At 31.7% G+C, this 25,932-nt stretch overlaps 3 protein-coding genes across 3 annotated transcripts; 2 read left to right on the plus strand and 1 right to left on the minus strand.

Moving 5' to 3' along the window:
- The first annotated feature begins 2,730 nt into the window (after positions 1-2,730).
- Positions 2,731-14,248, plus strand: LOC110627663 (beta-galactosidase 10-like). Its single transcript, XM_043948728.1, has 14 exons — positions 2,731-3,180; positions 3,430-3,515; positions 3,613-3,725; positions 3,856-3,922; positions 4,039-4,131; positions 5,738-5,881; positions 6,393-6,481; positions 7,990-8,095; positions 8,242-8,329; positions 8,594-8,712; positions 9,827-9,991; positions 11,381-11,577; positions 11,967-12,076; positions 13,984-14,248. Exons 1-14 carry the CDS (start codon positions 2,988-2,990, stop codon positions 14,055-14,057), a joined length of 1,644 nt encoding a protein of 547 aa, XP_043804663.1. The 5' UTR covers positions 2,731-2,987; the 3' UTR covers positions 14,058-14,248.
- Positions 14,249-15,860: 1,612 nt separating this feature from the next.
- On the plus strand, positions 15,861-19,171 carry LOC110627740 (amino-acid permease BAT1 homolog). Its single transcript, XM_021774098.2, has 7 exons — positions 15,861-16,144; positions 16,235-16,417; positions 16,715-16,834; positions 16,967-17,158; positions 17,677-17,982; positions 18,150-18,332; positions 18,582-19,171. The coding sequence occupies exons 1-7, from the start codon at positions 16,082-16,084 to the stop codon at positions 19,071-19,073; spliced, it is 1,539 nt and encodes a 512-aa protein (XP_021629790.1). The 5' UTR covers positions 15,861-16,081; the 3' UTR covers positions 19,074-19,171.
- A 76-nt stretch (positions 19,172-19,247) lies between these two features.
- LOC110627739 (lipase-like PAD4) lies at positions 19,248-23,140 on the minus strand. Its single transcript, XM_021774096.2, has 4 exons — positions 22,915-23,140; positions 22,458-22,806; positions 20,262-20,981; positions 19,248-20,161 (listed from the first exon to the last, which is right to left on the minus strand). The coding sequence occupies exons 1-4, from the start codon at positions 22,932-22,934 to the stop codon at positions 19,358-19,360; spliced, it is 1,893 nt and encodes a 630-aa protein (XP_021629788.1). The 5' UTR covers positions 22,935-23,140; the 3' UTR covers positions 19,248-19,357.
- Between the last annotated feature and the right edge of the window lie 2,792 nt (positions 23,141-25,932).

Consider the following 25,932-nt stretch of genomic DNA (forward strand, 5'->3'; position numbering starts at 1 on the left):
AAACTTTGCTCTTTTGCTTAAAACCTTCAAAACAAACATAAAACCCTTCAAAACTTTGAAGATCTGAAGAAAATATGAAAATCACTCCAAGGAAGATCATGGTCTCACCTCTGTGAATGGGAAGGGAAAGAAAATCTTATCCTTTCCACCGACCTTTGGCCTTTTATAGTTGGCTGGCCAGACCAACTACGACGACCGAACGTCCTCCCGAAACCATGCAACGTTCGGCGGCCGAAACTGACTTTTAGCGGCCGAACCTTGCTGATTTTCCTTGGCTCTTTTCCTTTCAAAAACTCATTTCCTTTAACAACTTTAGAACTTAAAAACTCTTTAAAACACTTAAAAAATATAACCCGAACCCTTTAGGGCACTCCGACATCAGAAATCCATTGGACTACAGAAATTTCGACGCCGGACTCTAGCAGGGTATTACACGCTTCACAAAACAACCTCCTCTAAGGAGACCTAGAAAATAAAATTCTAAAACAAATTCGAAAATCCAATTTCAGAATAAGCCAATAGATTCTGATACCATATAACAAGACAATGAACAATTAGACAATATTGTGTATTTTTTTTATTAAAATAAGTGTGTTTATATACAAATTATAAGATTTTATTAAGGCAACTTTTAAAAGTCATCTATCAATAAATTAGTATCAATTAACCTATGATTATGCAATCTTTTCTATTATGTACAAAATATGTTTACATTCTAACAGTTTTATTTAATTTTCTTTGTTTAGTTATTTTATTCGATTTGAATTTTTGAAATAATTTTTATATTTTTTATATACTCTCTTATATAATTAATGGACATGCATTAGCAAAAAAAATCTTCATTAGTGTGATTGGTGATAATATGGTAATTAATTTGGATGGTCAACTGAATTATTACAAATAGATTTGGAAAACTGAAATAGCAGAATTAAATCTTAATTACTCCACATCGGTTATACCAATGTTGATATTTTTATCGACAACATCTCCATATCAATTCTAAACTAATGCTTTGTAAATAGAAAATGCTAAGCTGATAGTAAACCTGAGACCTACTATAAATGAAGAAGGCAAAGGCAAGTTCTTGAAGCTTTGCTACTTTGAAGTAATATAATTTTAGTTTGATGAATGTAGTTATTAAAAATTTGATTTTTATATAAACAATAAATTATTTGATTTAATAATAATATTATTACTTATTGAAAATATATTATATAAACTCAAAAAGAAATTAAACAATCGGTTTATAAACGGAAGGTTAAAAACTGAAGGAAACAATGAAAAAAGAATGAATCGGTTGGCAGGAAAATGGGCATCAAATTGGCTGTAGGCTCACCGACGCGTTTCCGAATCAAAATAATAAAATTTTGTCACTCCATTGCATGGTCCGTATGTTGACACATCACGTGCCTCACTTAATGATTAAACATTCTCTCTCTCTCTCTCTCAAATATCTAATATTTTTCTTCTTTTCTAATCAAAAAATTTTAATATCTTTAACATTACGTAAATTACTTTTACATCCATAATTTATATCAACATTAACATGTAAATATATATATATATATATATATATATATATATATATATATATATATATATATATATATATATATATATATATATATATATTTATTAAATTGAAGGTCATTTTATTTAATTTTACATTAATTATAGCATAATTCCTAAAATAAATAGTAATTTTCATTTTTAAATCTTGTTAAAATTAACATTTATATCTATTAAATTTTAAAAATAAAATAATCTAATTCTTATATTTTAACTTCATTAAATTGAAAAATATTATTTTTATAAAAAAATTTTAATTTGATAAAATTAAAATATAAGTACAAATAAAAATAGAAGATGTGTATGTAAATTTTGATAAAATTTAGGGATGTAAGAGTAATTTAGTAAAAAAATTGATATTTTTAAAATACTCTTGTTTATAAAATGAAAGCTATATATGGCCCACTTGTTTTCCAAGTCTAAGTAGTTGTTTCTTGACATCACGTGCCAAAGATAAAACCAAATGGATATGCCACTTTATGAAATATTTACATAATCGGGAGATTAGCTTTTATAATTTTTGAAGTGGAAAATAAAAGAGGATTTTCTTTGTAAAAAATAATTAAACTATGTGTAATAAATATTCAAATTAAATCTAACGTCCTGTTTAGAATTTTATAGCAGAAAGGAAAAAATTAAAAAAAAAAAAGAAAAGAACATTCTCAACTTTTTATTCCCTTTATATTTTCGTTTGAGTAGATGCACAATAATAATTTCTTGTTAACTTCCTCCCGATTAAAGAGAAAGTATGTCATCTTTTTTTTATTTTCATGTTATTTTTATTTGTGATTTTTGTTCTAATAAAAATTAAAAATTAAAAAAATAAAATTTAAAATTTTTTAAATTTATTTCGATACATTTTGTATTAAACTAAATTTATAAATATTATTTTTATTTATGACTTTAAAAATATTTTAAGAATAATTATTTTATATAATTATTATCATGTAAATATAATAATTAAATTATTTTTAAAATATAAATAAAATAAATTTTATTTATTTTTTTTATAAAAAAATTATTTATTTATACATTGAAATATCTTAATTCATTTATAATGAACTGATCCAAAATAAGTATTTTGGAATAGAGCAGTTGCGGTTTCCATGTAATATAATTTCCAACCTGTAAAACCCCACCGCTTTACGTCTCTCCATAAAACCCTGCGCGAATGGATATGTGTGGAGTCAATGACGTTGGCAAATTACAGATCTCCGACTTTCGTAGATTGGAAAATTGCCCAATGCTCATTTCTCTTTTTCCTATTTTCCCTCTCTCCATAGCTCATTGTCTATAAAACCTCACTCAACTTCACTGCACTGTCCAATCCATGCTCTGCATCTCGCCTCACATGAACCTCTGTCTATAGAGACGGCACCTCAGATCCCTTCACTTCTTTATTTTCCTTCCATAGGAAAATGAAGAATCTCTCTTCAGCACTTCCCACTTGCTTCTCTCTGCTTATACTACCACTGTTGTTCTTCTTTTTGTCCTTCACATTGTGTTTTGGAGGAAATGTCACTTATGATTCTCGCTCTCTCATCATCGATGGCCAGCGAAAGCTTCTCATCTCTGCTGCCATTCATTATCCTCGTAGCGTCCCTGGGGTTAGTTCCTTTTCTATACTATTTATGTGAGCTTTTTTCTCTATATTGGCTGCTGTGAAATAGAGGGAAGGTTGAGAAATTGCGATATTGGCATTTTGTTTTTTTTTTTTTTTCTCCTTTTCGTTCGCTATTATATGATGACCACAAAAATTGAAAATCTCAACTGTCCTCCATGTTCTGAATTAATCACTGACATCTCTTTCTACTCCATTTGGGTTTATCTCTTGTGTGAATGTTATGTGGTACCTGGTAGATGTGGTACAAACAGCAAAAGAAGGAGGGGTGGATGTGATCGAAACATATGTGTTCTGGAACGGTCATGAACCTTCCGTCTCCAATGTGAGTGTAATTTTAGTAAAACCTGCTCTAATGTTATCTCTGTAGTTTTTGTTGACTATTTGTACTTAGCTCTTTGGTTTCTCTTGGAAAATGACAGTACTATTTCGAGAAAAGGTTCGATCTGGTCAAGTTTGCGAAGATTGTTCAGCAGGCCGGGTTGTATTTAATTCTTCGCATTGGCCCATTTGTTGCTGCAGAATGGAATTTTGGGTACTGATTTTTTGTGAATGCTGGATTCTAAGTTCTCTCATCTTATACAAACTTCTCTAATTTCTTATTTTCATATTTAATTTTCTTTTATTGCACTTCCTTTATATTTAATTATGTTATGTGAATGAAGGGGAGTACCTGTTTGGTTGCATTATGTTCCTGACACCGTCTTTCGAACTGATAATTATAACTTCAAGGTATTGAACAGGATCTTTAGCTCTCTAATTTCCTTATCGCAGAAAAATATTTTAATACATCTGGAAGGAAATGTGGTTGCCTCTGATGATTTAATTGCCTGTTGGATTGTGTTCAGTATCACATGCAGAAATTCATGACTTACATAGTGAACCTAATGAAGCAAGAGAAGCTTTTTGCGTGGCAGGGAGGTCCCATCATCTTGACTCAGGCAAGTATAACAGTAGACAGTAGTCCCTGTGGTTAATCTTTTACCGCGAATTCAGTTCCTTAGGTATCAGCATTCATCAAGTTCGAGCAACATTCTATTATTTTGTTTTTGCTACTATGATTTCAACTTTTTGGTTTTCTGTATGGACAATGGACACATGTAACTTTTGAGACTTGAATTTTTGAAGTTTTCCTTGATAGAGTTAACCGACCTAATAACTATATGACATTATTGGTAGAAGCCATCACAAACTCATCTTGCCGAGGATTTCTGCTTTTTCTTTAGATGATGGCAACATCTTGAATATTTTTGTTCTGGAGAAGGGCTTAAACTATCTAGGGCCTATTTACTTATGGAAAAATGAAACAATTTTGGGAAACATTTTCCACATGGAAAGTTAACCATAATTTTGTGTTTAAACATAATAAAATCCTTATTTTTTCTTTCTTAAAATTTACGTATGGAAAAATGAAACAATTTTGGGAAACATTTTCCACATGGAAAGTTAACCATAATTTGATGTTTAAACATAATAAAATCCTTATTTTTTCTTTTTTAAAAGTGAAAACAAGTTTTCCCTTGTTCTAAACTTATGCTGATGAATATGTTTTTTTTTTCATTGGCCTGTGTCTGTGTTTTTTGGAAAGATGAGAGGAACTCTTCACTGTTTTCTTTAGGTAAACAAGGTCCCAAATTTTAAAAGTGCTTTTAACTTTGTACCATGCTTATTTTAGGCCTGGTAAGAGCTTTTCACAGCCCTAATTCTGCTACTGAGAAGCTGAGAGTGGCTGAGGAAGGAAATAGAGTGTGGATTGGGCTTGGAGAATAATAGAACAGAAATAGAGAGAGAGAGAGAGAGAGAGAGAGAGAGAGAGAGAGAGAGAATGACAGAGAGAAATTTGAATTTGATTATCATTCATGCATCCCTTTGCTGAGATAGGCTAGATACATATAGCCTCTCTGCACATAACAACCTTAGAGGTATATTCTGACAATCATAAAACAAGCCGCCAGCAAGAATTGTTAGAACAACTAATAACTTTCTACTTTTCTCTCTTGTCTTTTCCTTTTAACATTTTCCTTTATAATACGTAACAACATTTTTGGGCCTAATGATGAATTGTGCTTATCTTTTTTCTTCTTTTTCCCCCCCCCCATTTTCTTTATATTTTTTCTTTTGTTCCTGTATACTGCTTTTTTTCCTTAGATAAGCAACGTAACCTGGGTTTTCCATAGGATCCCCCCTTTGTCTATTTTAATTACATATACATAAACTTGTAATGCAAAAGTGAAAAGGACGGATTTGAAATATTTACTAATTAATTTGATGTGGTTGTTCATGCTCTGAAATTTTTACATCTACTCCATTTAACATATCAAAAGAATTTTACTGGAAAAGAAAGTGTGTGCAATAAAAAAAAAATTGATCAAACAAAAAGGTAGAATGGAGTGTGTTGAAGAAATTTGTAGTGTGAACAACCATGATATATATATGTATGTATTTATTTATAACCTCTAGACTATAGGTGTTGCTTGTACGCAGTGATTATCAATAAAAAGCTTCATTCTGCAGTGAAAGTAAGCATGGCTTATGCGGCAATTGCAGGTTGAAAATGAATATGGATTCTATGAAAGCTTTTATGGAGAAGGAGGGAAGCGGTATGCCATGTGGGCAGCTGAAATGGCTGTTTCTCTAAATGCTGGTGTGCCTTGGACAATGTGCCAGCAGTTTGATGCTCCAGATATTGTGGTATGAGTACATAAATTCCCTATGTTATATAATATAATAGTGCACAACAATATAAATATATTTATGTATATGGGAGTGCTGTCATTTTTCATATTCAAGATTCTTTGGCAAAAGCAATTTCTTCAGTTTGTTGCATTAGGCTGAGTGTATTGACTATTGAGTTAGTGTCTCCCTTGACATAATGTGATGCAGAAGCCCAGGATACCTTATGCTTCAAGTTATAAAAAAGTTTACCCTCCTGTGCTCGCATAATAATAGTAATGGCAAATAATTTACCCGGAGCATGGCACTTGGCCTTTTTTAGGTTTTGTTTTAAACATTTCCAATTACATTTACCATGCATCTAATTATTAGATAACTATTCTGTTATAGTTAATTACACCAGTATATACTTGTAAGGATGATGAAACACTTGATCTTGATATCACCTTTTCTTGTTTAGAAAAACTAAACTCTAAGCATGACCTCCCTTTTTTTCCCTCACTTTTTGTTGTTTTCCATTTTGGTGCAGATAAATACTTGTAATTCCTTCTACTGCGATCAATTTAAACCTATTTTTCCAGACAAGCCTAAAATTTGGACTGAGAATTGGCCTGGATGGTAATTTTTACTCATCCTCTGGTCTCTATTTTGTTGTATCCTGTCTGAATTAGCTCTTGAAATTTTATTAACTTTATCGATCCAGCCATTCTTATGCTTTAGCTCAAATGAAACCAGTCGCATTTGTGTCTTGTGAGAATAACGCAAAAAGTATTCCATATGACATGTATGAAATGGCATACTGTAGCTTAAAAATTAAAGATGACAGATGTATGCTAATATCTCTCTTCTCAACTTGAAATTCCTTCAAGTTCACTAGAATTTTTTTATCATGCAAAAGCATGAATTTGCCTTGTAAGGTGGTGCTTTGCTTCTTTGGTATATGTGTGCATGGTAGGTATTTAGCAATTTTGCCCCTTTTGTTTACTTAAAACTTATTTTATTTACTTCAGCTAGTGGAAATGTATTCTTCATCCTTCTTTTACCAAATTTTTCTGCATGGATAAATGTCTCCTTGGTGTTTTAAGACTGTTTGTTTGCGTGGTATTTGGAAAATTTTTTTAGGATGGTGGGTTTACCATCGAGGTGAGAGAGATAATAGGCAGTACAAGGTAAGAGGAAAGAAGGCTTAGAGGTTATGATGTTGTTCTCTATATTTTTACCAGTTTGGTGCCTTTGGCTGGAGAGGAATGCTAAGGACTTGTTTAGTTGTGGGAAACAAGTCATCTTTTCCAGAAAATTATTCTAAGAAAACTACAACATATAATTTATTTTACTTGTACAAGTCTCCAACTAGAGATTAGGGAATTAAAAATCAAAATTTCAAATTTTCTACATTTAAGTTATCCATTGGAGAAACATTTACATTGTGGTGGAAAGCACTGATCTGTGCTTTCCATGTTCAACTCCTGTTCAGCATCTGTCATTAGGATTATCCCATCTTTTCTTTTTACACATACATCTAGTCATTTATTTTCAAATTGACAAGTTCTATTGGCACTTGTAATATTCTTTGTAACCTTGCTGCTGGGGTTCAAAGTTCAAACCCCAGCAATTTTTTTTTAAATTATGTTTTTTCCTTTTGTTTTTTTATGAAATATTTTTTAATGAACTTTATAATTAATACATTATATTAATTAAATTGTTATGCTGGAAGCCTAAGAAAATTCTAAGTTGTTTTATACTGTCTTTTCTTTCTAATAAATTCTTCTTTTGGAAAGGGAAAGGATGCCGGGGGGGGGGGGTGTTGGAGGGATTATTCATTCGCTTGAAAAAGATAAAAAAACCACTGATGTCATGACAAGCTGAAAACTTGTACCGGTTTATGCTTACTTAAGTTATATTTTGTGAATTTCATTCAACAGAATCTTGCAAAATAAGAAATTCAGTTGATAACTTGATACCATTTATGTTGTGGCTTTCCATTTGTTCTCTGTGGTAGATGTTTGAATTTTTATCATAGTTTTTCCATTGTGTTCTATCAATAGACTACTGAATGCACTTATTAAATTTATAGAGCATGTGTAATTTCTCTTTACTCGGTATAATCAGTGTTTTCACTTTTCCAGGTTTCAGACATTTGGGGCCCCTAATCCTCACAGGCCACCTGAAGATATTGCTTTTTCTGTTGCTCGTTTCTTCCAGAAAGGTGGCAGTGTACAAAATTATTACATGGTAAATCAGTTAATCTTCTATCTCATGAATTTTATTTTTCTGTCATGTTCTCATTTTTGCACATACCACATTTGAATTTTGATCTTCACTTAAAGTTAGTTCTACATCACTAATATTATAATTTTATCACTATGCCTTTTCTCTAGTATCATGGTGGAACAAATTTCGGTCGCACTTCAGGCGGACCATTCATTACAACAAGTTATGACTACGAGGCACCAATAGATGAATATGGTGAGTAAATATAATTTGTCGTTCTAATTATATAAACCCACTGTCTAAGAGTATAACATGGCAGGTGAGCCTCTTTTCTGATGTATGATTCACTGATTCACACATGGTGCATAAATTGATAATTATTATATTGCACCATTGATGAAGCACATAGTTAATTCTTATTTTTGCCTTTCCAAATCATGAATAAGTAAAATGAAAACCGAGTGCATGTTATTATGAATGCATGGTGCATAACTTGATGAGTTCTCATGTGGTTGACAGGGTTACCTAGGCTTCCAAAATGGGCACACCTTAGGGAACTCCATAGGGCTATTAAATTATGTGAGCATACGATGCTGAACAGTAACCCAGTTAATCTGTCACTTGGTCCTTCCCAAGAGGTGAAGTTTGTCTTATGTTTGACTCTTGAACTGTTTAATTGAAAAAAATGTTTTATTTCCTCTTTGTATTTTGAAGTGTTCTTCCATGCTAGAAAATGGTTCATTATGTTCAAATTATTTGGGGTTTCTAGCTTTTGGTGTCCATACTGCATACACATGTGAACTTAGATTAATTTGAAATTACTTTGTCCACAATACTTAGTATTTTGTTGTTTCCATACTCGCTGTTCTCTAATCTTCATGTACAATTATATTAGAAAAATCCTAAAAAATTTGTGGTCAACAATGTAATGATGTACTTATCACACATATATAGCCTCTTTTTATCCATTTGTTTAGACGAAAGGACTGGAAGCGTTGCTGAATTGGTAGGGCCTTGGAAAAGATAAGCAATTGCCACCTCTTCTCATGACAAGCTGGCTAAAGGCTATTGCTATTTTTTTTTGACATGGACATACTAATCTTGAAGCATCTCTAATGTTGATTTGATGAAAAAGGCAAGCACATAAGTCATCTTCTTGATTGTTCAAATTATGAGTGATATTGAAAATGCATTTTCTTAAATTGAAAGGTCTGATATAAACTGCCAATTTAAAGGACAATGGATAGCTATAGGGTGATGATGGTAGATACATTTGCCTCAGTGGAAACAGTAAGTGGGAGAGTGAGAAAGAGGAAGTCTGGGACCTATCTTGAAAATTTCTTTGTCAATCATTCCAGCTTTACTTGATCATCTCATGGAGTGATAGGGAAATTGGGGGCATTTGCTGAGACTGGCTATGCAGTAAAACTACTTTTTGGTGTTTCTTCTTACTTTCTTATGAATTTTGTGTTTGATATCACGGACATGACAACAAGAGGGCTGTCTACTGACGGCCTCCATAACCAGAATTCGGAACAATCTATTTGTCATTTGGCTTTGCATTTTGATAGTCATTTGTATTGATGTGAGCGGCTCTTCGTTGTGGTACTTCTATCAATTATGAATTGTAAATGTAATGCAGTACTCATATTTTCTATTATGATAGTTGTGCAATTTTAGGTCTGTAATGTTTCAAGTGCCTCAATCTAAGTATGAAAATTGATGGTGTTTTCTGATGATCACTTATTGTAGGCTGATGTCTTTGCTGATGCATCAGGAGCAGGCGTTGCCTTCCTTGCTAACACAGATGAAAAGAATGAGAAGATTGTTGAATTTCGGAATATGTCATATCACCTGCCTGCTTGGTCAGTTAGCATTCTGCCTGATTGCAAGAATGTAGTATTCAATACTGCAAAGGTAACTCATATTTACAAATGTCAGCATTCTGATAAAACATCCAATCACTAATTCCATTGTCATATAAAGTTAGTTTCAGTAGTTGTTTGGCTAGGCCAGGCCAGGCCAAATAGTCTGAACCATTGCCTCTGCGACATATTGAATCAAACTCAAAAAACTGTATAAGATAAAATTGTAAAATAAAATTCAAAATCCTCCAAAATCATTAATTTGGCATATATCTGAAGATATAGTCTTGGTCTAGGCAGGAAAATTCAAATATTAATGTTGCATATTAACACAATAGGTAGTGATAAGGAATAGAACACAGCTCAACCTTTCAAAAGTAAGATCAAACTTCAAATAAAAACTCTAGAAATTTGTTTGTTCAATAATGAAGGCCATAGTGGCGATGGTATATTGGCATCTCTCTGATCCCAAGGGCACCTGAGATATTAAATTGATGAGAAAATAATCAAAACTACACAACTATAAACTGAAAATGGGACAAAAGATTGAAATACTTTTTATTTTTCAAAATAGGTGGAATAGAATGTACAGAAGCTGAAAAAGCACAACCTAAATGTGAGAAAATATTGTTTACTTTGGAAATGACTTAAACCATGTATATCATATTCAAGGGGTCCTTTGAGTAAACTTTTCATTGATACTTGAAATGCCATCTGATTTGGCATAATGATTGTTTAAAATTAGGGTAGGAACTTACAGTTTATGCACTATCATTTCTGCTTCTACCAATCAGCCTGATCTAGGACCTCTTAACACATGATCTACATCATATCTGGAGTTCTCTCACGAGGGTGGAAGGCCTTTAAATAATTTGAAGGTTTTCATCTTAAGAATCAGCAGTCATGAACATCTTGAGGCATTTTTACATAAAGCAGTAAATTGTAGTATTTAGTGCGGCGTTTCTCATGACCACTTCTGGTTGCTTCTTGGTTCTACATGTGTAACAATGATACATATGATGCTTCAACTGAAAATTGAAATCAGACTTGACTATCAGTGCAAATTTGTTATCTGAAATGCATAGATGTCAGTTTTTATGGAAAGGATGAGATGCTGAAAGCTAGTCCCCTGTTGGTATCTGTGCATTTTAATAGTTACACATTTTGTTTACTAAAAGGACGATGAAAATGAATTCGACAGCTAAAAGAAAACTTTCAGAACTCTGGCCATCAATGACCAAATGCGAAGTATAAAGAAAAAAAAATCATCAAATTAGAAGATCAACAACATTTCCTATCATCATACAGACATCAACTGACAATTTCATGGTAGTAAATATGATTAACATATTGTGTTGCAATAAGCAGATTTGACCTCTACCTCACCTTGTTATTTCTTTTTTTGAGTTTGGATTTGCACTTGCACATAATATGTCAACAGGTGAGTTCCCAGACATCTGTAGTTGAAATGGTACCTGAGGATATGAGGCCATCAGATAAAGTCTTGAAAGCTCTTAAGTGGGAATCATTTGTGGAGAATGCTGGGATTTGGGGAAATCCAGACTTTGTTAAGAAGGGTTTTGTGGATCACATCAATACCACACAAGATACCACTGACTACCTCTGGTATACAACAAGGTTTGTCCTGTTCCATAGAAAACTAATAAGCAACAGCATAGAATTGTAAGCATGGACAATTACATATGGACTGATTATTCTAATTTAGCATGCGTTTTAATCATTCAAATGTTATTTGAGTGGAAAAGAATGAACAACAAAAAGGTTGTGGTTTACTCAATTACTTTATTTGTGGCTGCCTTTCATGCCAATCCGATTATAACTTCAAGGTGGAGCCTTTGAAGATTACGCTTTGGATTTCTTAGCAGGTTTTTATCCACACTAGTGGAATCTTCCTGTATGAATGTAATTATCATATAGTGTAAATGAATACTGCATATATAAGAGGTTATGTTGTAAACTTGTAATCTAAATCTAATTTTGAAACTAATAATACCCTTCAATGACAGTATTAATGTCAGCGAACGTGAAGAGTTCTTGAAGAAGGGAAGCCGGCCAATTCTTCTGATTGAGTCAAAGGGTCATGCTCTTCATGCTTTTGTGAATCAGAAACTTCAAGGTTATTAACTTTTTCTTTCTGTACAGTTGTTTTAGCATAAGTTTTCTTTTATTGTGATTTAGCTTTTGTAGAAGGGATCAAAATGTCAATCAGCAATTACCATTTATTTCTGTTGCGACTTTTTATGTTTACTTTTATGCATAAAGCTTGTTGATTGTGGTATAATGTGATAATATTTTGTTATGACTGAGGATCATATTTAGTTGTGCATTAGTTAGTTACATACCAATAGAAGATGACATGGAATTGTGCCATGCAGATTGTAAGTGATACATCAATCTGGTGAATTTAATACAACGATTACTTTTCTCTCTCTTCAATTCTTTCCCCCTCTCTTTCTTCTTCTTTCTCGATACTATCCCTCAGTTCTGTTTTGTTTCTACCTTCTGCTATCCTTCTCTTCATTCTTCTTCAGTTTTGATGCCTTAAGAATCTGCTATGTAACGTAGTTGTAGGTTCCTTGATGATATTATATGGGTATACTTTCTATGCTTGTGGTTGAGCATTTTTTAACCTGTTGATAGGATATAAATTTGTCCAACAAGCTGTAACAAATTACAGAGAAGGAACAGAGAATTGGAGAAGATGAATAAGAAATAGATTGGGTGAGAAAGAGAATAGGAGATGAGATAGAGAAATAGAATTAGATGAGAAAGAGAACTAGAATTGTAGAGGGAAGAATTATTGATTTCATTCTTCAAGTGCTGAAAGAATGTCTCCAGCCAGTATTTTTACAGCTGCAACTGTAACAAACTTGTAACAACCTCTCAACAGCTAAGCTACCAAGGCCTATTTCCCTTCAAAACTCAAATCACATTTTCCCCTCCACTCTATTCTATCAATTCCTCTCTTCTTCCCCTCAAATCACATTTCCCTTCAAAACTCAAATCACATCTTCTCGGCTGCATTTGTGACCTCTAAGAAGCTTTACCTACTAAACATATCACATGCAGACAAACCAGAGAATCCTCTTGATACTCAAACAAGAATGATGTTGGAAGAAGTGCTTCATTCATTTAACACAGCATAATGCATTCATAGCAGCTGCTTTCAAGACAGTCTGCTTGATAATGTACACTTCTGCCTGAGAAGACAAAGGTAACCTATGTGCTTATCCCATAATAACTTTATATCAAGTTGCAATGAAACTTATATAATATGAATAGATTCTTTTTTTTTCGTTCATGTATCATGTCAGAGTTTTTATAGGCTATAGTTGTTTCTCTCCAATTCATAAATGGTAAAATAGAAAGGGTTTTGTTTGAGTTTGCATATTCCAGCATCTGCTAGCTGACGTGTAAGTCTGCACTGTATGTTTTATTTGCTGGCTGTTTGTGCATGCAAAGTATATTCACGTAGGATGTCCAAGAATGTCATCATAGGCATTTGAAATAAATAAGGTGATAAGTGAATTGTGATCTTCCACAGCAATCCTGTTGTAAAAATGTTATTTTGACATCTCAGCTTACCATTTCATCTTGGTTTAAATATATACCTTTTAAAGTAAAATTATGACTGATGCATATAGTTACGCCCTAAGATTATAATGAGATGCAAAGACTGGCTGGATAGCAAGGAATTGATAGTCCCTTAGCATTCTTGTGAAGGTAAGGCTTCATGGTTGTCTGGCAGATTCTAACCTATACACTCATATGACAATGTAAATATAAGCAACAATCCTAGAGAAGTGCAAAATTCATTCAGAACAATGTTTCTATTTTATTGAAATTTTATAGGTATGTTGGCTTTCTGTACTTTTCTCCCATTTCTTGTTACATTCCTTTTGTTTTTCCTCCATCTACATAAAATAGCAAGATTCTGGCTAACGCCTTCAGAAGTTGGAACCAATCCAGCTACTACTAAAATTTTGTTGTGTAATTGAAAATCTGTCTGCCTGTATTCTGAAGATTTTGTTGGAAGTTGGCGTTTAGTAGCAGCACAGCCCATAAAGGAGGAAAGAAAAAGAAAATTGAAACATTAATCCATAGATATTTCTCATTTTCCGGCATTGCAAGCTTTGCTTGCCTGATGTTTTAAGCTTGTAATACTTGTACGGAAGGTTTTTCTTCCTTGAATTGGTCTATCATGAACTAAGAATTTTATAGGTTGAATCTACATGTCTTCTTATTTGTACATTTTTCTTTTGGTTTATAGTAAACTATCTTTCTGTGATATAGTACCTGAGAATAATTTCATTTTAATATTTTAATTTTAAAGATGAACAGATTTGTAAACATTTGTTTCCTTCGCTTAAAATAATCATTCTTAAGCAAGAGATAAGTGGCTTTTCTTAATAGCAAAAGCTCATTCATGTCCAAATTTTGGAGTTCTACCTTTTCTTTAAGGTGTATTTGCACGAAAAAGTTAAAATTTTTTTGCTATTTTATAATTTAATTTAAAATTTTAAAATTAGTAAAATTGTAAATTTTTATTGTAATTATATTTAAGTTTAAAACTTGAATCAAAAAGACTATCTCAAATTATTTTATTATATTTATATGCCAGGTAACTAGCTATTGATAAAAAAATCTAAAATTTTTAGTTATTTTATAATTTTTAATTTAAAATTTTAAAAATTAATGTAATTTAACTCAATTTTTAAATTTATTTATCTTCCTCTCCTCTAGCCTAATGTAAAAATCATATATTTAACTTTTTATTCTATTTATCATTAGTTCCAATAAAAATTGCACTAGTTTTAATAAAAATTACAAGTTTTATATTTATTGATTTTTTATTTTCTAAATACTTTACTGGAATGCATTATAATAAATTATATCTTATTTGTTATAAAAAAAATATGTAATAAATAAAAAATAAAAATCATAGTCGTACTATTTATAATTGTGCTATTAATATTCTTAATAGTATAAGTTACCACTTGAAAACATAAGTAGAAATATTATATTAAGAGTAAGGGAATTATAATTAAAAAATAAAAAGAAATTTTATTATTATTTTTTCCACCAAACAGATAAAAATGAAATATAATATTAAGATTTTAAAGATTTAATAGTGATCGAGAATAAATTTAAAAATTTTAAATTAAATTATATTAATTTTTAAAAATTTAAATTAAATTGTGAAATAATTAAAAAATTTAGATTAATTTTAAAAATTTTAAAATTTTAAAATAAATTGATTAATTTTTGCCTAGAAGTTCATTTCTTTTTACAAATTCTAAATTCTTTTAATTATTTTTATAAAATTCTATCTCAAATTAAAATTTAATATAAGCTAGATTAACTATTTATATAAACATTAAAAATAAAAAATTTTAATTTATATATATATTTTAAAATTAATTTAAATAAAAAATATTATAATTATAAATAATTAAGAACATGTTTTACCATCCACTATTTCCTTTCTTCCTTCCCATTGTTTTTTTTTTTTAATTTCCTTTCTTCCTTCACATTTTTTTTTCTTAAATTTTAGACATTTTAAATTCATTCAAATACATTTACCACCAAATTAAAACTGTGAGTGCGATTCCTTAAATTTTATAATTTTTATTAAACGTATTATTTACTATATTATACTAATTAGACCATTTAAATAATAATTTAATCTTACTATGTAGTGTTTTGTTTAGTAATTAATTATGTTCAAAGTAATTATTTTTTTTTATGATTGTGGAGATCCAAACTTAATTTGGCAATAATTAAAAATTATATATAAAGTGTAAAAATAAATTGAAAAAAAAAATTAAAAATTTCCAATTTTCCAATTGTGTGAAGACAAGCAGCAGCTTTTAAAAGTCAAAAAAGCTCGTTCATTTTGCTGAAAACCAAGTGGAGCCGTTTGCGTGGAGGGAACCCATTTAACGATAATTCAAACGTTGCCACAGCAAACAGAGACTTGTATAACTTGACTTGCCTGCCCCCATTCAAATCTACGAATAAAATATGCATCAAGTCAAGCCCTTCTTTTTGATGGACAAGACAACCATCCCCTTATAACTAGCGCGATTTCATCTCCAGCTTCAACTGACAATTCTCAGCAATGGATTCCGGGGAGAAGCGCCTCAATGAGCTGGGTTACAGGCAGGAACTCAGAAGAGAAATGGTATTACTTTATACATCTTTTTATCTTACTTGTAATTTTGTTTCATCTGGTGTCATTAAGTTTGGTTTTCTTTTTCATTTTTGCTTGTAGACTTTGTTCAAGACTCTGGCAATATCATTTTCCACGATGACCCTTTTCACTGGGATTACTCCCCTTTACGGTTCAAGCCTTTTATATGCAGGTCCTGCAAGTCTTGTCTGGGGTTGGGTTGTTGTTTCATTCTTCACCTGGTTTGTGGGTATTGCAATGGCTGAGATCTGTTCCTCTTTCCCAGTATGTTCTCTCTGATCTTTGCCAATCTTTTCATAACTTGTAGCAATTGTTCCATATTGATGAGGCCCGAGGGTTTTCTATTAAAGGCAGCTCGCTCTCCAGAGTGTTGTCTCTTTTGCCTTGACGTTATTGATCTGAAATTATTGGGGAGAACTTGGGTTTCTTTCTTCTATCCTCTTCTTTATTCTATGTTTTTATTTCTTTCATGTGTGTGATATGTGATTAAATTCCAACACAAATGTCTTGAGAAAACTATGCTTTAGGCGGCTAACTTGCTCTTAGTTGTAAAATGAACAGACCACTGGCTCTCTATACTTCTGGGCAGCCCATTTAGCAGGCCCCAGATGGGGTCCATTGGCATCATGGTGTTGTGCTTGGCTTGAGACTATAGGACTCATTGCTGGTATTGGTACTCAGGTAGATTTCTTTCAAAAATCAAATGGGCATTGATCAATTCCACTTGATACTATTTTGAAATGGAATTCAGATTATCACTATTTTCTTTTCTTTTTTTTTTGTTCTTTTTCCTTTGCATAATTTGTCTGAAAGGCATATGCAGGTTCACAAACACTGCAGAGTATAATCTTACTATCCACAGGCACAAATAAAGATGGTGGATATTTTGCTCCTAAATGGCTCTTCTTGTGCATATACATGGGCCTCACTGTTATATGGGCAGTTCTCAACACATTCGCATTAGAAGTTATTGCTTTCATTGATGTAATCTCTATATGGTGGCAGGTACGCCTTCTATATGCTTTCTTTTATGATTTTCATGGGTGCAGTGTTGCTATCTAATCACTCTACTTGGCTGGATAAAATAATTTATTCTCTGTATGGTCAACGATTAAAGGAGAAACAGAAAGATGATTCATCTGGATTAGTAGTAACGGTCAATTCTGCATTAGTTATCAATTATCAAATCTAGCAGTGCTTTATGGTTGAAATTCTTCACAAATTATCAATTAACTAGAGAAGACTGTGGATGGCGTATCCTCAATGTGGAGAGGCACTTATAGACATCAATGCTTTGTTTGATTCTTAAGAAAAATGTTGGGAAAATTTATGATATGGATTCTTATTGATCAAATATTAATAGTAGTTCTAACTGTTCCAAGTCTGATATATAAAGGGCATCATGCAACATCTTATTGATCAAATCTCTATTTTAGTTTTCAACGACTCAGACTAAGCAAATAGCTGAACTTGTTATAGGTAATATCTCCAATGGTAATTTTGATAGCAATTTCTTATGATAGGTTATTGGTGGTTTGGTGATTGTTATAATGCTCCCCCTAGTGGCACTGAGTAGAAAATCTGGTTCATATGTGTTTACACATTTCGAAATGGCACCCGAGTCAACAGGAATATCAAGCAAACCTTATGCAGTCGTTCTATCTTTTCTTGTAAGTCAGTATTCGCTATATGGATATGATGCAGCAGCTCATCTTACAGAAGAAACAAAAGGTGCAGATAAAAATGGTCCTATATCAATTCTTACCAGCATTGGCATCATTTCAGTATTTGGATGGGCATATATCTTGGCGCTTACTTTTAGCATTCAGGTATGCTTCAACTCATCTTCTTAGTAATTAGTCATTTTGGAGTCTACTGAATTAAATTGTATGTAAATAAACTTGTATAAACTGCCATCTTAATCTGTTCAAAAAGGAAAAAGTTAAGCACCAGTTGGATTATACCAAATCTATTATTTTACTTGCAATCTTCTCAGGACTTCAACTACCTATATGATACAACCAATGAGACTGCTGGAGCATTTGTGCCAGCTCAAATACTATATGATGCATTTCATGGGAGGTACCATAATTCTGCTGGAGCAATCGTTTTACTGTTTGTCATATGGGGTTCATTCTTCTTCGGTGGGCTTTCAATCACCACCAGTGCAGCCAGAGTGGTAAGTATATTTGATTTTAAGAGGAGCTTAATTAGCTTGCTTTTGGACTTCTTAAGACTTATTTAGCAGCATCTACTGCTGCTCCACAGCTGCCTTTTCAGAATGAAGGTTCTCTCTATTTTCGCAAAATTCAAGCATATGTTGCTTTTTGATTGCCAACATAGAAGTTTCAAAGAAAACAACATTTTCTCTTTGCTGCACCAAGTCAGTGCAGACTTATTTTCTTAACATATTTATGTTTTGCTTCAGGTGTATGCTCTATCAAGAGATCAAGGAATTCCTTTTTCATCAGTATGGAGACAAGTGCATCCGAAGCACAAAGTTCCCTCAAATGCAGTGTGGCTCTGTGCAGCCGTCTGCATTCTGCTAGGACTACCCATTTTGAAAGTCAATGTAGTCTTCACTGCCATAACTTCCATATGCACGATTGGATGGGTTGGTGGCTATGCAGTTCCAATTTTCGCTAGAATGGTAATGGCTGAGAAGAATTTCAAAGCTGGGCCATTTTATTTGGGCAAAGCAAGAAGGCCAATTTGTTTCATTGCCTTTCTGTGGATTTGTTATACCTGTTCTGTCTTTCTTTTGCCAACTTATTACCCAATTTCTTGGGATAATTTCAACTATTCACCGGTGGCTTTGGGAATTGTTTTGAGTTTGATAATGCTCTGGTGGGTGTTGGATGCGAGAAAATGGTTCAAGGGACCGGTTAGGAATATTGAGATTCCAAATGAAAAGGTTTAACTTCAATTGCAAATTCAAACACATATATCATTGGAATCCCCAAGTTCCATTACAGGCTGTTCGACTGATTTTCAATTAGTGCTATAGTTTGTTTTCTTTGTCAATTGTTTCACCTTTCTATTGAATGACTCCTCTTATAAAGGAAATGTTTGTCCGGCTAATGGCTTCACACAATTTTTGAGCAAGATAAAAAATCATCACTCTGATGACAGAGCTCAATATTGTATATACCAAGTGTAAAAGCTACAAATGGTGATATTCGACATTATCCTTGAAACGAGAAGCTAAGAAACAACTTCCCTATCCATAATACTTGGAAACTGGGGTGCACCTACAAATTGTGATTTCAATTCCTCATAATCTCTCACCCATAGACAATAGCTTGAATTCTTTGCTACTACATCCTTAGAGACCTCCTTTCTTTCCACTAATTCACTTGCATATCTTGCGAAGTTATCAAGGTCGGACCATAGTCGAGCCTGATTTCTTGGATCCGACTCATCTCTCACATTATCTAGCCACTCTTTAGCTTCCTCCACCCTGGCCCAAAAACATGTGTCTTGCGTGGAACTTGCAAACTTGCTTCTAGTTTTCTGCTCTTCCTCTTTAATTGGTCTCTCTTTCCACCACCTTTCAAAAATGTGGTACCTCCTCTCTCTTCCATGCCTAATATAATGACCTTTCTTACGGTGCATTCCTGTTCTATAATACTCAGCGATATCTAGTGGCTCTACAAGGAGCATATAGAATTGAGATGCATTCACCCACTTTGCTCGCCTGCGAAAATCACGAGGAAGGTCATTGTTTTCCAGCATGTTAATTACATTATCCCAAAAACGAGCTAGCTTGAGCCTGTTCATATTGACTTTAGAGCCCCTTTTGGAGGCTCCTCTTTGCTTGAAAGAGTCATAGTACCCCATTTGATCATCAGACTGGTCGCAGGATGCTTTGTACCATTCTATTTCTGCCCTATAAGGTGCTATCTTAGACAATTTAATTGCTAGATTAGCACAGTTGAGGTTTGGTGTACGTCCTGTTCGCCTTGGCAATTTCAGGCAAGCTTTGGCTGGTGGAGCCACATGTTCATCCTACAGATTCAATTCATAATCTTAATGGCATAAAAAAATAACGACAGTAGCTTAGATTTGTGATAAAGTCAATTACAAAAGAATAACAGAAAACACCTACCTGGCAAGCTATTCCTGAGGACTGCAAAGCCAGTGCAACACCGGCTTCATAGCTTGATTCAGGAAGCTCCCAAGGTGGGAAACTCGTCCTCGTCAGAACCTGCAGAGTGAGTTTCCGAACATAGTATCCATACTTAAGGTGATCCTCAATGCTACAGCTTGGCGAACTGCTCAGCAACAGCAAGTGCATCATCTTGATAATAGATGTTGCATTGTCAATACAAATAGCTCCATCTTCAGAACAGAAGAAATAGTTCCCAAATGGCCAAAAGCCGCAATTTACCTTTTTCCCTTCTTCTGCTTGCGTCAAACCATTCAGGGAAGCTAATACAGTGTGGAAGATTTCAGCTTTGCTTTCATCAGGTAATTTGGCAGCAAGCAATGCAAAGTGCGGTGAAGTCATCGATAGCTGCCAGAATTGAAGCAAGGAATGTAGCTGAGGAGTTAGGGGAGCAAGAGGAGCAAAGAGTAGCCTTGGAACCAAGTCATGTTTTGACACCACATGGCAAAAGTTGCCGGCCCATCCCTGGCGGAGAATGGCACGGGAAAGAGACTCATTACCCAGCAACGGAGAACCAAAAGTGATGCATAACACTGAGATGGTAGAAGAGATTGATTGAAGGTAAGACAGTAGCCAAAGAGCACAGAGTCCAGCAGTTGTTCCTCCTATGCCATGGCCTGATATCACAATTGACTTGCTTTTCTCCAATATTTTCAACATCTGCATTTCAGAGCTTATCCGTATGAGTACATTTCATGAAATTCATTTGCAAATCCTTACTTGATATTTTTTACGAACAACACAATTAATTTAAATGAAATATTATATGAATTACTTGGCTATTATAGGCTAAACCTTATATAAAAATGAGTTTAATAACAATTGGCCAATTATTTGCATCTGATTTCATAATTTAATTAATTCTATATAAATAATTTGTACAAGGTGATTTGAGTATTAATTTTCAAAATAAAAAAAAATCACTAATTTAACAATGATAATAATAATAATAATAATAATAATAAAGTTTCTTTGAGAAGTTTAGGTCCAAAAAATAATTAAAAAGGGTTGTTGAAGTGAATTGAGAAAGTGCAATAGTAGTTGATTTCTAACTTTGATGCTTTTAGTTTTTTTATTATTATTATAGGGCCCACACGCATTTTTGCTTTTATAATCAATCTACGAATCTCATCTTATCAGTCTGAAAGCTCAAATTGTAGGTCAGACTAAAAGGCAATAAGAAAAAGGTTGACCCAAAAAAAAAAAAAAAAAAGAAAGAAAAATATATCAAATCACACCACGCGTAACAACGGGTCAACCACAGGATGAGATGAACACCAACGCAACCTAAATTGACTGCTACTCTTCTCTTTTAATAATAAAATAAGAATACATTAAATATATGAAATTATGATTAAAACATGTGTTTTAGCAATATTGAAAATCAATCATATTATAGACAGATTTATTATCTTTTCTTTTTCTTATTCCATTTATATGTATAAATTTTATTAATGTAAGAAAATGGTCTACCAAATTAGAAAAAAGAAAATTCTGAAACTGCCATGTCATGCTTTTGTTCATTTGATTTTAGTACTAATGATTTTTTTTTTTTTCAAAAAGAAAGAAAGAGAGAGAGAGAGACGTGTTTTAACGCATAAACCCAGTCAATGATGTATGATGGCCAACTACAATGTAAATTAATCATAATAAGACTTTATTTTAATGTTTTGTACATTTTATATATATATAGTATTATTTTGCATAATGCATGTTTATATAATACTTTTTTAATTTTATTAACTATATACAAAACATCATTTTTTGTAATAGAGAAAATGATAATTATTTTAAATAGCTTTGTTTTTGTTTTTAATTATCATAAATAGTGTTAAAAATACCATTAATCAATTTTAATTCAGTAATAGTACTAAAATTATTTTTAAAGTTATGATTTCTTGAGTTTAGTCCTCTATTGGAGCCTGTTATATAAAAAATAAATAATGTGATAAATTGTCAGAGTTTAAAATATTTAATTTATTAATTATAGAGTTTAATTTTACCGCATGCTAGCCAATTAATTAAATCAATATTTAGAATAATTTTATATTTTTAATAAAATAAATAAAAGCTTAAGCTTTTAAGGCAGCTGCAATATGATGAGCTCATTGGTAATAAAGAAATGGTAAAACTGACCTGGTTTTGAAAACTTGGGTTGCTATAGACAGATAAGAAGACCCGCAAAAGCCCAGCGTGAACCATGACGGGCTCCTGTCCTTCTTCTTCTTCTCCATCAATTTGATGTTGCAAAGGAGAGAAAAGACCAATTGCAGAAGTAACAAGCGGTTCCAAATTCCTGGCGGAGGTTGGGTCGGGCCCTGCCACCAGCTGAACACCAGAAAAGGCCAGATAACCCACGCTTCCGGTCTGCTCTGCTACAAAACCTTGCGACGGCATCGTATTGGCTAGATCGCATAGCCTCCATGATTCAGATAGCAATGGTGTGGATGTGAGAAAAGAGGCTAGCATCTCGCTACTCTCAAACCTGCTCACATACCGACAATTGAAGATATATAAACATTTTTCTATGAATAGTCAATACTTTCTGTGGAAAGATCGATAGAAAGAAGAGAAATTTTTGTGGGTAACTTACGATGAATCTTCGTTGTCCATGGCTTTTCTTTTTCTTCCCTTGGAGAGATGATGAATGATGATTGATGACTACTGCTGCGAAATTTCCTGAAGTGGCTTCTTTCTTTTCTGGTAGTTTTGGGTTTATTCAGAAATCAAAATGATGGCTATTGGAATGGGAATGGAATTAAGATCACCCACCAAGTCTGGTCTTTTATCTCAATTCTCGAGTATCCAAATTGAAATTGAGAATGAATGGGTATTTTTGTTTTTAAAGGGAAATATCAGATGAGGGCCATCCCTGTTTGCCTACGCGGTTGCGTTCAATGTGGGCAAAACATTTATATATTTTAATTAATAATTTATATAAAAATATTTTCATTAGTAATTTTTATTTAAAAAATTTAATATTTTTAAAAAATATTTAATTTTTAAAAATTATAAATATTATAATAAAATATATTTTTTATATTAAATTAATTATTTATATAAATAAATACAGAACAAATACTTATACATAAAATTTTAATTCGATCCAAATTCTCGGTGATTTATTATTTTTTTAAAATTAAAATTTATTTAGGCTATTATTATTATTATTATTATTATTATTATTTTAATAAAATTTAAATTTATTTTTATATATTTTAATTAACAATTTATATAAAAAATATTTTTTATTAATAATTTTTATTTAAAAATTTAATATTTTTAAAAATATTTAAATTTAAATATATAAAAATATATATATTTAAATTTATTTAAATATATCTACAAAGCCCAGATATGAAGGCACAAGCCAGCCAGAGAATGGCCCAGTCCATGAGGTTGCTAACCTAAGGTCTCGGTCTTGCTCTTGCCACTGGAAGAAAGTCTCTGCAACACAGCCTGAGACTCTGCCTCTGCCAAATTCAAGCAAATCTAGCCTTCAAGTAGCCAAAAACACCTTCAACAAAGACATGCAAAGCCGTAAGCATGGAGTAGAGTAGTAAAAAGTAAATATATGACATCTCAATCTCATTTAACTAATAGTGTTATTAACAGACACCATGTGCTCTCAATATCCTCATTAAGGTCCTCTAACAACCACTTCATCTACAATAAGAAGCAAACAAAACAATATAAATTCAAATTTTTTTTGCAATTTTTGTATTCGCTGTTAAATTTATAAAATAAATTAAAACTATATAACTAAATAAATTAAATAAATTCACAGTAGATGTCAAGTGAAACCGTTCTCAAAAAATACCCTCCCTTATTTAAAGTAAGGGATTCTATCTTCAAACAGAAGTTCACTCAATCAGACAAAGAATAAAATTTTTCTATAAAAGGAAAAAATATGTCTTCAACAGCCATAAATATATACTCTAAATTTTATATATTATTTTATATTCTCTTTTAAATTTCAATCCGAATTTCTTCAGAAAAATTATAGAATTGACCTCTATAATTTTTTTGATTTTATTTATATTCTGAAAAAGTATTGTCACAACACTGCAATAAATACAGTGAAACAATTAACTCTTGAAAGAAAATATATTTTTTTCATGCATTAAAATCAGTTTATACACCCACTTTATTAATATGATATATTATATTGCTACATTAAAAATTAAATAATTTCATAATATAAGTTATTATAAGTTCTTAAGTGTCCACTTGATTTGAGGGTCAAAACTGTCAGGGAAAAGAAAAAATTTTGTTTTTGAAGAAAACAGTTTGGAAAACATTTTATTATTGTAGTGTTTATCAAATTTATTTTTAATTATTTTTAGTACTTTATAATTATATATGTTAAAAAATGTTTTTCTCCCAGCCAAATACACTTTAGTTTTTTTTTTTTTTAAATTCCAAATACACCTTAATTGATCCTTAAGGAATTATTTTTTGGATTTGACTATTAACATCATTTGATTATTAATTTTTTTTAAAAATTTATTATTCAATTTTTAAACATCAATTCTTATATTTTTAAAAATTTATTAAAATATTTTTATTCTTATATTTCTAAAAACTTATTAAAATATTATTGATTATCCTTTTCGTTAAAAATAAAGGCAGGACGAAAGAAAAAAAAATTTAAAACTCAATTTTACCATCAATAAATCTCGTATTATAAATAAATAATCTTTCTTTTTTTAAAAAAAAAATAAGAATTTTGATATATTTTTAATGATAAAAATTGATGAAATTTGATTGAATGATGATTTAGTTTACGTAAATATAAAATAATGATATTTTAATATATTTTTAAAAATATAATTATTTACTTATTAACAGTACTAAAAAATAATTTTTTTCTTTAATTTTTGGATGATTATTTTTTAATTAATGAATCAAACTATATTTATATCAATCAAATTAAACTTAAATTTCATTAAGAAAAACTTCAATAATGCTTTTCTTCTTTTTTTTTTAATTTATAATGATGATAATATATTATCTTTATTCTTATGACTATTATGGTTCGGGCAACGGGAGTGATGCAAGTGTCAGAATTTGATACCAAAATCTCTTACCGACGGTCTACAAGTCCTACTTCATTCGCACTGGTTTTGCCCTGCTAACATTGTAATGTTGTTTTTCTAATGCTTTTTTATTTATTTATTGCTGGGCTCCTTTGAGCAAATGTTAGTGTTTTTGTATACTATAAGGTAATATACATAACTGCCTTTTATACATATATATATACACACACTTCATTTCTGTTTACAATTAAAATAACTATATTTTGTTTCCACGATGCTAAAGGATAAACACGAAATAAGCATAACTAAAGGTATTGCTAAATTATACTCTCTCTCTCGCTGTCCCTAGAGAGTCTTTCCTCTTGTTTTGCATAACAAGTCTAGAATCCTAAAGTCATTTTAATGGCTTTATGTACGTGATCTTTTCTTTTTCTTTCTCTGCTATTTCTTTTCTCTTTGTTTTTTCTTATAAATCAAGCTTTTCTTCCTTTATCTTCTTTTTTTGATATGAAGCAAGGAGGTACGGAGGATGATTCCATGGATGACCTTAATCGTCAATTGGTTTTGCATGA

This window comes from Manihot esculenta, chromosome 12 (genome assembly GCF_001659605.2).
Source record: "Manihot esculenta cultivar AM560-2 chromosome 12, M.esculenta_v8, whole genome shotgun sequence".
In the NCBI taxonomy this organism is placed as follows: Eukaryota; Viridiplantae; Streptophyta; class Magnoliopsida; order Malpighiales; family Euphorbiaceae; genus Manihot; species Manihot esculenta.

What these genes read in the sequence shown, in the direction of transcription:
- LOC110627663 (XM_043948728.1), top strand. Translation starts at nt 2,988, where the DNA reads ATGAAGAATCTCTCTTCAGCACTTCCCACTTGCTTCTCTCTGCTTATA. An exon ending in TTGATGCTCCAGATATTGTG is followed by an intron (nt 5,882 to 6,392) that starts GTATGAGTACAT and finishes ATTTTGGTGCAG; the next exon opens with ATAAATACTTGTAATTCCTT. An exon ending in TACCTCTGGTATACAACAAG is followed by an intron (nt 11,578 to 11,966) that starts GTTTGTCCTGTT and finishes CTTCAATGACAG; the next exon opens with TATTAATGTCAGCGAACGTG.
- LOC110627740 (XM_021774098.2), top strand. Translation starts at nt 16,082, where the DNA reads ATGGATTCCGGGGAGAAGCGCCTCAATGAGCTGGGTTACAGGCAGGAA. An exon ending in AGATCTGTTCCTCTTTCCCA is followed by an intron (nt 16,418 to 16,714) that starts GTATGTTCTCTC and finishes TAAAATGAACAG; the next exon opens with ACCACTGGCTCTCTATACTT. An exon ending in TAATCTCTATATGGTGGCAG is followed by an intron (nt 17,159 to 17,676) that starts GTACGCCTTCTA and finishes TTCTTATGATAG; the next exon opens with GTTATTGGTGGTTTGGTGAT.
- LOC110627739 (XM_021774096.2), bottom strand. Translation starts at nt 22,934, where the DNA reads ATGGACAACGAAGATTCATC. An exon ending in ATGGACAACGAAGATTCATC is followed by an intron (nt 22,807 to 22,914) that starts GTAAGTTACCCA and finishes GTATGTGAGCAG; the next exon opens with GTTTGAGAGTAGCGAGATGC. An exon ending in CCTCAGGAATAGCTTGCCAG is followed by an intron (nt 20,162 to 20,261) that starts GTAGGTGTTTTC and finishes TTGAATCTGTAG; the next exon opens with GATGAACATGTGGCTCCACC.